This window comes from Seriola dumerili, unplaced genomic scaffold (assembly GCF_002260705.1).
Source record: "Seriola dumerili isolate Sdu_G_001 unplaced genomic scaffold, Sdu_1.0 BDQW01000260.1, whole genome shotgun sequence".
Lineage (NCBI taxonomy): Eukaryota > Metazoa > Chordata > Actinopteri > Carangiformes > Carangidae > Seriola > Seriola dumerili.
In genome coordinates this window covers 1979145-1992313 of record NW_019174515.1, presented here as the reverse complement: position 1 = coordinate 1992313, position 13169 = coordinate 1979145, and the positions used below count along the sequence as shown (strand labels likewise).

At 39.6% G+C, this 13169-nt stretch overlaps 1 protein-coding gene across 1 annotated transcript; it reads right to left on the bottom strand.

The window, feature by feature from the left end:
- Positions 1 to 416: 416 nt before the first annotated feature.
- LOC111230291 (ATP-sensitive inward rectifier potassium channel 12-like) lies at positions 417 to 8300 on the bottom strand. The gene is made up of 3 exons (XM_022756978.1): positions 7767 to 8300; positions 3399 to 4784; positions 417 to 1505 (listed from the first exon to the last, which is right to left on the bottom strand). The coding sequence occupies exons 2-3, from the start codon at positions 4639 to 4641 to the stop codon at positions 1501 to 1503; spliced, it is 1248 nt and encodes a 415-aa protein (XP_022612699.1). The 5' UTR covers positions 4642 to 4784; positions 7767 to 8300; the 3' UTR covers positions 417 to 1500.
- Positions 8301 to 13169: the final 4869 nt, after the last annotated feature.

The window sequence follows — 13169 nt, the reverse complement described above, 5'->3', positions numbered from 1 at the left end:
AGCACAACTCAGCAAGATATAAATACAAATGTGTTGAGATTTGCTGAAATGGCAGTCAGGTGTATAAGTTAACCCACATGGAGCTTTTATTGGAGGGGAAACTAATTCATCTCACCCGGGACAAGTGAAACAGTGGTATACAGTTTGACCTTATATTGTCGTTACTTGTCCTATGAATAATAATAGAAAGAAAGAAAGAAAGAAAGAAAGAAAGAAAGAAAGAAAGAAAGAAAGAAAGAAAGAACAAACGAAAGAAAACAATGCCAATGCAAGGACATAGAAAAACAACATAAACTGGTAAAAATAACATCAATGGACTCAATACTAGAACCAAATTAATATGATAACTATATAATAATAATAATAATAATAATAATAATAATGATAATAAAGTGCATCTATCCCAGGTTTGTTATTTGTTGCCATGTGTGTGATCCGCCACAACATGAGCAGGTCAGAGTGAAACTAGGACACTCACGGTCCTCCCTCGAAGCTGTGTATGTCTGTATGAAACACATGATTACAATTAAGCAAATTTTGCTGAATGCCTGCTGTGCTTTTTCACATTGATTCACTTTAACAATATACCAACAAATTTTCTCAAGGTCAGGATATTCATTATTTTTTTTATCATTGTGACATACTTACTCTTCAAACTCACTTCTTGCTTCTTCAAATACATTTTTCATAATCTATTACATGTTTTACTTTGAGATACCATGAGATGAAGTGTATTATCTGATATATCTATGATGACATTATCATGACACTACGGCATCTAAATCTGAGTTAGAGCTTCTTAAAACCTCTTGATCTTATGTTCACAGAAATACCTAGTTTGCACAAGTGATTACCGACCATATAAATGTACCAAAACATATGTCCCATGTTCATCTAAAACATTAAAGAGTCATTAATGTGTTGGCTTTATATCAACTTTCAAAAGATACGGTATACAGTATATCCTCAGTACTGTATTTGGTGTTGTGTGTCAGGACTTCCCATTAGATTTTCTGGATTTGGCCTTTTAATTCAATATAGGGCATTGATGTGATATGATATTACTCCACTTTGTCTCCCATGTGACACGGTTTCACTGCAGACGACTTTAATTAGACTCTTTTACTGCCTTTTGGGGCCCTCCGAAATTATGAGTCAAGTCTTTGATTACCAATATGTGACAGTTTAGAGTAAAACTATCCTGTTCTTGGTGTGTTTTTATGTCCTGAGATTACAGACAGGGCTGAACTTTGAGGTGTTATTTGTCTTTGGTTATTTCATTTTGTATGTTTTGACTCACACAGGCCAGGATCATGGCTTTTTGACCTGCTGCACAACATTAGTGTACAGTTATGATTTTCTGTTTAGAACACATACTGCATCTGAGATGAACTGAAATTAATTTCAGTTGATCATTCGCTAATCGCTTTGACTGACCAGTAATTGTGCAATCAGTGGTAGCAATTAGCAGGCCTCTCAAGCTTTGGATTTCTTCAACTGTTACTCTGAAAAAGAAAAATACAAGCGCAAGAGTGTAAGGAATGGATTAACCAGTGTGTTTGTCATCTCAAAAATAAGCTGCAAACATTAGCATGTCCGACTTGCTAGCTTTACCTACAGTGATGACCTAGCCCAGCGTCACTTCCAAAGCCAGCAGCATTAACAAAAAATTAAAACAGCCATATTCACAACTAACGTCAGTAGGCCAATTTCTTTGCTCTGTGGAAGCCAGTCCTGGATGCTACCATGTCAGACTGAAGGCTAATATGGCCCTGTCCTGCCCTTTATTGGATTTGGGTTAGTTTACACTGCAGCAACCCCACCCAACATTACCTGAGATAGTTAACACTAATCCTGCTGTTAAAAGCCTTTTCTCTTTTAATGTTAAAAGTGAAAAATACAGTACTATTTGAAAATATGAAAAAATAAAGCATGAATCTAGCCTCTGTCTTGCATGTTGTCTGTAAGCTAAGCAAAACAAAGCTACGCTAAACAGGGTAATGTTAATCATATTTTACATTTTTTCCTTATCTTAGTTATAATATTAGGATTAACAATCTCTACATTGCAATAACACTGCTGTTTCTTTATTTCCATATTCGATCATCAACTGGTGAGGATGCTAACTTTTTGCCTGGGACCTTTTAGCTTCAGTCCTTTTAGCTTAGACCTCAGTCTTTTAGCACAATATCACATATGTGGCCACAAGTGGATGTTGAAGACCCATTTTCTACTTTTAACATGAGTCAGCTTCAAACTTTAAAAGTCAGCAGTAGATGGCCTTTTCAACCGACTTATGAAGCTAAGAATTATTACTACCATACCAAACAAATCGAGGTTTGTGGGCTAGAAATGATTAGCAACTACTTTTCACTACCACAGTCTGAAATCAAGGATCGCTTATTTGGAAATTAGCAAAAACCTCAAGTGATAAATCTGCATCTGTTATCATAGTAAACTGCATTATTTGCTAAGCAACGGAAAGTATGACAGACATAGTAACAAACAGATAAGCCTGGGCTTTGCGAAAGGATAAATTCGATCTGCTTTCTCTCCAGTCATGAAGTCTTTAGTTAAATATAAGAAAGAAATTACGAACTCAACATCTGCTCAGGTCAAATGTTTCCCAATGAGGACAATGTAAAAACAGTGATTGATATTTTTCCTTGCTAGTATGCATAAATGTTTTCCTGTTTTATGATGGATGTTTATTATTCTACCCTTTCATGTGTCACCCATAGTTACATGTAATCCATACTGTACACGTACCATCAGCTGCATGTATGCCAACTAACCAAGTCATCCACTGATATTGTATAACGTAGGAGATTCTTATTGTTGATATGAGTTATATCATAAGATCAAAGGTCTTAGATCAAGGTCTGTTTCTACCAGGCGAGTCCGTAGAAATATTCCTACGGTTTAGTTTTCTAATTGTCATCTGCAAAGTGTCAATTTCACTCAACACTCAGTTGTAGACTGTATGTTTCAGGACTGTGAACAGCACATACAGACAGTCCCATCAAAATTATCAAACATTTCTCAAAATATTCATACAAAACTATGCTATTGTCATGCAGTTTATTTCTAGGATGTGAAAATTGAAATGTGACAGTTTTTGTTTGCATTGGATAAAGCTCAGTAACCATTTTAGGGAAGCAAAAAAGTTCATCCAGAGAGAAACGTGACGAGTTTCAATCTTGCTTGTATGATAGAGATCGGTACTGCTGGTCCTCCACCTGCAGCAGTAATGTCTTCAGTGGTGTCCTCATGTCAGTAGAGTGACAGTCATAGGGTTCTTCACATGACACCTGCATTGCTCTGCATTCAAACACAAGCAAAAGAAGCAACAGCCAAAGGTTAAATCTCTGATTCTCTACAGGAGGACATTTGCTCACCTCTAGGAGTGGTTGGCTCATTCACCAGCTCTGATGACCACTTCCTGTCTTCCTCTTTCTCTACATCTCCCTCATCCTCCTCATCCCTGCTGATGAAGGCTAGCTCATTCTCATAGCAGAAGGAGTTGGCACCGGAAGCTGGGAATTTTCTCTCCTCCATTTCCTTGGCACTGCATCTAGGGGTGGATGGTACTTCAAATGTTTTGTGAAAGTAGGCATAATCTATCCTGTACTGACTCTTCTCCTCGAAGATAACAGGCTCAAAACGGTGACCCCACAAGATCTCCGTGGACAGGTAAGAGCTCCGTGCCTGTGTCGTCATGGCTGTGGCCTCCACCAGCCCTTCAAGTATAATTACTATCTCAAAGTCAGATGTTTCCAGATCTTGCTTACTGATGCCAAAAAGTGGACTTTCTTCATCAATCTCATGTATGACAGTAAGGGGAGCAACCAGGAACAGGCGGTCTGTGCCTTTGTCATAACCCACGTTCATGTCAATCTGATCCAGGGGGATATACTCGCCTTCCTCCGTGTAACGGTGCTTGACGAGCTGGGCACGCACATGAGCTTCCACAATATGGCTCTTCCTTAGATTAGCAACTCGAAACATGAGGCACAGCTTCCCATCACGCAAGGCGATGACTGCGTTGTGGCTGAACAGTAGAGTCTGTGCACGCTTTTTGGGCCTCGCCATCTTTGCCATGATAGCACCAATCATAAAGGCATCGATGATGCAGCCCATGATGGATTGAAAGACCACCATGAAGACGGCAGCCGGGCATTCCTCTGTCACACAGCGGGCACCGTACCCAATGGTTGTCTGGGTCTCTATGGAGAACAGGAAAGCTGCCACAAAGGTGTTGACCTGAGTGACACAAGGAACAAAACTGTCGTCCTCTCCGGAATGGTCCATGTCACCGTGTAGGAGGCCAATGACCCAGAATGCCAAGCCAAATGTTAACCAGGACACCACAAACACCAGGCTGAACAGTAGGAACATGTATCGCCAGCGGATGTCCACACAAGTTGTGAAAATGTCAGATATGTACCGCTGTGACTTCTCATCCATGTTTGAGAAATGGATGTTGCATTGGCCAGTCTTGGTGACAAACCGCCCACGGTATTTGCGTCTTGTGTGAATCTTGCCATTGCCAAAGCTACCCACAGCAGGCATGGTACTTAGTCTCAGGCCTTCTTCTTCACAGGATATGAAGCTGTGGTGGTGGGCCCTTCCCACACTCATGCCTCAGTGGGGCACAGCCACGTAGCTTCACACTTTCAGCCCAGCTCATACAAAATTGACCTGGCTCACAGGAAGTCCACCGCTCCGTCCAACACAGACTAAGTGTCAACTGGAACTGAGAGGTGAGGCACAACCGTTGTTATCTATAGAGGAAGCACAAGTGAAATATTAATACATGATATTGTGAATCATCTATCAACACTACAGTTTTTGAAAAGTAGATGAACATAAAAAGTAAAGTGGATAAATACAATGTCCTCTGTTTCAGCATAAGATAATCACACAATGATAATCAGTCATAATTTTATTTAACACCTTCCCTATAATTCATTAACAGTGTGTATCAGTGTCTGGAGTGGATGGTAAATTCTCATTATCATTATGCAACATCATGTTCACTTGTCAAATCCAATGAAAATGATTGACACTTCCACTTAAATTTTCCCTTATGTAACTTCAGCATGAGATCAAATCATTTTTCTCTCTTCTGTATTTTCCGGTTTACTCACAGATTTTTGATGTTTATGATGCAGCTGCTTAAAAATATCTTCTCTAATCTCTGCTAGTTTTAGACCCTTGTTGGTTTACAAAGCTTGCCGAGCCAAAGCGTGTTTTGTTTTCACTGAATTGTTTTTCACTGTTGGTTTAGTAATGAATCTGTTGATTGCTTTTCCTCTCAATATGTCAATGATGAATATAATTTACAATAATCTGCTGTTTAGATTTATTTATACTGCACATATTAAGACAAACATGGAAGTTGTAAAATGATACTGTACTATAATTATACAGAGTTTCTATTTTGAAACCTCGGTGATACTAGTGACACTGCATTTCATTTCAAATGCACCATTTCATAGCACATTTTGATTTTCTGTCTTGCCTCTCTTTCTTCCCTGCCTCTACCGGCAACACTGGTATATAAGATATATATTTCTCTGATCAACAAGGTACAGAAATAGCCAGCTAATCCAATGCCCTGCCATTTTATGTGACGTATCTTCTGTTTCTTCCAGCTGGCACAACTATTAGAGTCACTGGAGTACAGTGATGAGGCTGTGTGATTCCCCTGTGACTGAATTGGAAAATAATACGGGCAGAAAAAGACGGGGCACAACACTGGTTATCAGCCACAGATACAAATGGTTTGATGGGAGCAATCGATGGGATCACTTCAGGCACATTCATGGAAAAAATGTTTTGAAAAAGAGGAAACCGTATCCTGATCTGTCCCAAATGCTGCCTCCAGCACACCCAGCATAGAGAGCTGTTATTTCTACCTCATGTTGAGTTAGATATAAAAGTCATTACAATGTCTTCCATATAATTTCCCCCTAATTGGTTGACAACCACTTTGTTTCTATAAATGCCTATGAAGCCTGTATTGATAGTGCAAGCAGCAGTATTATGTGTAATAAGCAAGAGCTTTAAAAAATTCTAGCAAGAACAGGTATGATATTAAATTTTGCATAATTAATGTGTAAACTCCCTAAAGTGACATTACACCTAAAAAAGTCTTGAAAATTAATCTACAATTTGAGGAATCACCAAAGTTATTGCAATTCATCCTGAGCGCAGCACACAGAACTGAATTTCATGACAATCCATCCAATAGCTGTTAAGATGTTTTATTTAAAGTCTAGGGATCAACAAAATCTTTCAGATCATTAGGACCATGCATATCGGTAACAAATGTCAAAAAAATATACTGGATCTAATAGTTGTCCATACATTTCACGAAGACCCAAAAATGTCAGCCTGCTGGTGGTGAAGTGAGAGGATCACCAAAGTCTGTAGAATAAATCCTGCGGACGGAAAAATTTCATGGCAATCCGTTCTGTAGCTATTGAGATATTACAGTCTGGACCACAGATATCACAGTCTGGTGGATGAACGACTGACAGGCCAGCATTGCCATACACAGAGCCACACCACAAGCGTAGCTAGCAATACAATGCCATAGACCTGTATTAGTGCCAAAGTTAGCACGTAAAAGATACTGCAGAAGAAGTTGTTCCTGTGTCTTCTGAACTGACTGAAATGTCTGTCATATCATAGGTTATAAGAAAGGTTGAGGTTCAACTGTGCAGAATTATTATCTAAATTATTATAGGACTAATTTCCTGACACTGGCTGCAGTTTTCTCTGAATGGAACTTCACTCATTTCAAGTCATAAAATAGACCCTGCCCCACCATCACACTGTGGACTCAGGGGACCGAGAGGGAACCACTTCAGCTGCAGGTCAGCAGAAGGTGACATGTTGGTCAGCAACTGGCTGTAAGTGGGCTCTTTACTTGTAGATAATTGGTACAGAGATTGATTTTGATTATACTGTTATTCTGTTCAGATATCTGAGAACACTGTAGGATGACAACATTGGTCGGCTACACTCATCTCAGAAAACATACTGTAAATAATGTATATCAGGGCTTTAAGAGTGTAGAGGTGTAAATCAACTGGGATTTCATCTTTAATAAAACCTCCAAATGGGGTCAGAAAGGCTGCTGCTGTGCAGGTGTCCCCACCATGGATACTCTATAGCTATGAATAGACAGACATTAATACCTTGTATATACAGCCTATATACAGGGCATACTATCTGCATATACAAATAGTATATGAGGAATTTACACTTTCTGTGCAGATTCAACATGCATGGCATGTCATATTCATTGTTTCCAACCCAAAAGCCTGAATTGTAAGAGTTTAGAATACCGACTGTAGGATGACAATAATTGAAAACAACAGATTTTGAGATTTTTTTGTGTATGGACATGTGTGTTTGTTTTTTTTTATGCAGAAGTTGCTGTTTCTAAATGCTCTAGTTGCTAGGAAGCAGTATGTTGTGTGTCCATAAGATATTCATATCTAATATTCTGTGCGACTGCTCCTCAGCCCTCTCAGGAGCCACACTCTGCCTGCCAAGCTGGGATCTTAACGCCGGAGCAGGGATGAGTCTTTTTCTCTGCTGATGTTTGTCACTGCTCTCACTGAAGATATATTTGAGCTGAACAATAAGAGACAGTTCAATAGTCACTGTCTATGGAAGTTAAGTCTAAGTCTACGGTGTTGACTACAGTAATATATGGATAGTCTGTCTCTCTAAAATGACAAGCAGCTTACCTTGTGTGCAAGTGCTTCCGATAAATGTTGATTTCCAGCGTTCCTTTTCTTCCAGATCTTCCCAGTCCACTAGCCAAACCACTGCATGTTTCTCCTCAGGCTTCCTTTAACGCTTCTCATCTGTTATGGGTAGAACCACTCTATCCTCCTGAGGCACAAAAGTAAATGGTCACAGAGTACCTTCATGTCGGTGTCTCCTAGTTTTAACACGTCTCTTTCTCCACTCAGCGAGGAGAGCATTACATTCACTCCAACTGTCAAGTCCTTCAGAGTTACAGCTCGATTGATATCCAGTTGATCAGAAACAGACCAGAAATTAGAAAATGACTTCAGTGAATCACCGAAGTCATAATTTTGACCCTCGAAATAGCACAATGACTTGATCACAGCTATCCCAAATGAACTGTATAGAGGGTTCACATGGCCTGTAGGGTCCAATCCAATCAAAAAATCAATTCCTCACAGCTCATTTTAGAGTCATGGGCAGTCAACAGTCTCTCTTCTTCCATGTCTCACACTTTCTTAGTATATCTGCTATCTGATCTTGTTCTGCTGCAGATCCCACTCTGTTTCCCACATCTAGTGAACTATTGCTCACTGCTCAGCTCTCGTCCTCCCCCTCCCTTTCACAGTGTCACTGTAGATACTTGGCATTTGGAGACTATGTGCTCTTCCCCTACCAAGTGTTGCACCAGCGCTGGTCAGCAATGCTCAGAGTTGAAAGAACCAACTGGTTTATTCAAGACTGATGTGATAGTGGACGGACCAGAACATAAACAGTGACCAGAACGTATTTGTTAAATAGATTTCTCTGGGTTTGACTATGGGTTCAGTCTTATAAAGCAATTCTTAGTCTGTATTATTTTTAAAAAATAGGCAAGACATCTACTGGATGCGTAGACCAATACTTTAAACTTCTAATTTCTATTCCTATGTTGTCTGTAATGTTGTCTTTATTTTCTGACCAAAACCAAACAGATCACAGAGTGGGTGGTATGGTCTCCATTTTGACTCATTCAGAAAGCGAAGCAGCTTCTGTTGAACACACTGGATAATGAAAAGCCCATGTAGGCAGTTTCTTGTAGAACATCACTCATTTGTCTGATGTGTGTGTGAGCATGCCTGGATGAAGGAGGAAATCAATGAATTTCTTGTGTATCACAGGGCCAAAGAGCGGCTTGATTAATAATAAAAACAAGGGTCTAGAGCCATGCTAACAGCCCTGTGAGACTATGCGTAGGTGCAGGTTTGCCTTTGTGATGTCATTAGTTTTGTAGGTATTTGGTCATAAACTGGGAATCATTATTGTCTGTGCCAAATTTTGTGCCAATCCACCTAGATGTTGAGATATTTCACAGAATAAGTGGAATATATTGACTGTTGGTGGTGCTGGATGAAAAAAGTCAGGGGCTCACCAAAGATTAATTATCTGGATACCATGAATATCTGTACCAAATTACATGGCAATCCATCTGGTAGATGTTGAGATATTTCATTCAAAAACAAAAACGTCAGCCTCATGGTGGTGCTTGAGGAACAGTCAGAGGATTACTAACATCACTAAGATTCATCCTCTGGAGAACATAAATGTCTGTGCGACATCTGTGCCACTATCATAGTTGAGAAAAAGTGTAATTCCTAAAGTGAGAGATATTTAATTTATATTTAATTAACCAAAGCTTTGGACAGACTGACATTACCACTCACTATTTCTATGTTATTGTAGAAGTCAATTTATTCCCAAAAACACATCTTTAAAAGAAAAAAAAAACAAAAAAAACACCACCACACTGCTTTGCTCAGGAGTTTGAATTTCTTTTGTGAGTTTCACAAGACAGCACTGTCCTGACCCAGATTCACTGGAGGCCATCACAGAGCAGAAACATGGGTGGAAGGTGTGTGTGACACTGCAATATCACGGCCTCCAAGGAAGCTAAGCCATGGTAGTCTGAGTATTCGTTTTCTAATTATAATAGAAATAATATTTGACCTTTGCAAGTGTTAGCACTGTTGGATCTGTAGATATACCGAGTGTACAAGAACAGAAAATGCATGTAAGACATGAAACGTACAGTGTGTTTGGTGCATACTAAAAATCCATTTACCATAAGGATTTGTGAGGATGAGACATCACACTTCAGATTACACTTTCACACTAAATGGTCATATTTGTTAGGAATGACTTTATAATAGTTTTTTTGTTTCAAAGACAAAGACGATAGTCGCTGAGTAAAATCTTTAGCTGAAAATGTATTGAATGTCACATTAGGCTGTAACTGTCATTAAACAATAAACCTTTTTATAAAACACATTTCAAACCTTAAGATGTAATGTGATTTGTGTGTGTTTATGAGTGAATGTGTGTGTGTTATAGCTTTACTGTACTGTTACTGTGATGTCAGGCCTGTAAATGGGTTATGGGTTCAGTTAGGAGATGGCAGACCAGATGGGGATGTGAAGTGTGCTATCGGGACAGAGAGAGAGCCCAGAGCCCGGCCGATACGTCGTACCCAGCGAGTTATTTAAAGGCCGCCTCACTGCGGCAGGACAAAGTGGGCCAGGCTTGACCACACTCAGGATCCAAGCTACAGCGTTCGATCATCTTTCAGACTGTCAGCACACACTCCTGATTCATTTCAAGTATTATGTCACACTATGGTCATCCCTGTGTGGTACAGGAGACACCAGTCAGAGCACAGGATGTTTACTCAAAGCTCAGTTAGACATGAGCGTAACTGGTTCTGGCAGGACACTCAGGATTAGGAGCATGGCAGGTACTCCAATTATACAACTGTGTAACCGTCTGTTTGGTCCACTCTCACCAGCACTCCTGCTGCTCATGCTCACGGTGTGTTTCTGCAGGTTTGGGTCATTGTTCTATTTTTTACAGCTACAGCACATAGCTGTAGCTGTAGCTCTATATCTCTGTGGCTCTATAGCACAGCCTACCTTAGCCTACCTTTTTATCTTCTGTTGAGTTTTTAAATTACCTCTTGTGTTATTGGCTTCAACCTGGTAGTACCATAATAATATTAAAAAATCTTTGTGCAAGCGCTTGGAACTTGGAACCAGTTTTTTCCCTTTAAGCTGGAGGGAACATTTCTCGTCTCTTATAGTATAGTATGTCCTTATATATTGTCCTCCTATAGTATGTCTTACATACTGACTCACTGATGATGTCCACATCCAACAAATCAGGGCTGATAATTACACTGTAACTAACCGTGTTTCCAGGTAGGAAATACCAGTGTAGAAAGATTTTTTTGTCATTTTAATGTGAGTGTGAAGATGTTATAATGATGTGACCTTTATGAAAACATGCGTCATCATCAAAGCATACCCCATCTATTATTACCTCCAGTAACAGGTTTTGCATTTATATTACCCTGTTGTTAGACAGATATTACTGATTATGTTATGTTATGTTATTATACTACTAACCCAGTATTACCTTAGGTCAATGTAACATAATGTAAAGGGCTACCACATTATGTTACAGTGGCCCAGTGAGTTTTTTCAACTTCTATGGATTAAATTTGTTTAGAATAACAGCAAAAAAAAAAATCTTCCATTTTTGGAATAAAATGAACTTCGCTGCCAGAACCTCAAAAAAAAAAATGGTTGCAGGCCTGTGTTACACAGCCGTGATCAAGGAAGACAGAGAACAAACACATAGGCTGCAGATACAGTAGAGAGAGTCTATGTTGGCAGCCAACACCGATAAAAACAACCTGTGAGTGGGGAAGAGAGGCGTTGTGCACCCACCCGACAAAAAGAAATGCTGCACATACACAAGACACAGGGATTTTTTTTTTAGGGAGCTGTTCACCAACCACCCTGCTCCAGTTAGGGAATATGCTCCAGAGCAGCCTCATCAACATCCTGCCTCATGGTGATAAAGTGCTCTCACCTTGTGAAATAACACAGGGAGGCCATGTTAGCTCCACACATTAAATACTGGAGGTTGAATCCAGGTCCCTCTTACTGTCAGGCGATTAATAAACGTTAATGAAACTTTTATGTTTTCCACAAGAAAAACAAGAAATTTGTGTTTTTCTTGTTACGTTTTTTTCTTTTTCCATCACAAATAATGTTTAGCTCTCTATAATAATCCAGAGAAAAAGTTTAACAACATGATCTGATCCTTGTGAAAAGTCTCAGTCTGTCTATACAAGGTTTTCAGTTGTTAACAGATCTGCGTCCAGCTGACTGTAGAAAAAAAGAGAAAAAAAATCATAAACAGAAACTTTAAAAAGCAGTTACAAGATATCTAATATCTTCAGTGTTATTAAGTTGTATCAGCAGTTTGTTGTTGTTCCCATTAAGTGATTTATATAGAATGATTGGTTATGGCTTTTCAAGATGACAATATCAAATAGGAATATGCTTCACATCTTCATATCTGTCCTTGCACTAACCGCTTTCCTGGTTGCTGACACATTTTACTTTCAGCTCATACAGGGGCTGACTGTGTTAAAGTGCTTCCCCAAATGCCTCATCTTCATCATCATCTTCATCATCCTCCATGCCGAGGCTGTTGTTGCCAAATTGATGTTGGTGCCAAATTTATATTTGTCTCAGATGAACAACACAGGATTCATCCATTGTCATGGAAACACTGACAAATATGAGTTGGAGCGAACAAGTTGCATGTAGGTCACACGCCTCTGGACCTGATTTTGTAACATTGTGATCCAAATCAAACTAAAAGAAAAAAAAAAAGTCGTCCTCAGCTCCTTGCTGGTGACAGTGATTTGAAAACTGAAACCCAGACCTGTGTTGTGGTCCTGCCAGAGTTGTGGTTCTGTCGGCTGCAGTGTAAACATGTCTGAAGTGGATCATCGGGGAAGCGGGCTGCGCTCGCTGATCAGAGCTGCTCCACTGCTGGTTGCTGTAATTGATCTTTGCATGACTAAATGGGCCACTTATTTTTACAGCCAGAGCAGGTGCACCTGTGCGCTGGTGTTTTTACATCATCCGCTGATCAGTCATGAGGACCGGGAGCGTTTGTGGGGCAGCTCGACTCAGAACAAACCCTGCAGGTGCACATACACACAAACACACATACACTGCATCACACACAAAGGGATGCAGAAACAAACTGAGGCAGGTTTATGTTGTTCCGATGAAAATCATTTCATTTATTCTGTTTATTCTGCCATATTTCAGTTAACTTCAGTTACTTGGTCAACCATCTGTGTAGTATACCCACTGAGGTAACACCAGGACCCCTAACTCTGTCACATATATGATTTTTAATATACCAAGAGTACTGTGAGTAACTTAATTCAGAGGAGAGCTACACACTGCAGCCTACTGGTACCAGTAAGAAATAATACAGAAATAACTTATAATGACAATAATACTGGATCCTTGAAGTTTCAGTTAAGATAAAAGTTTGTG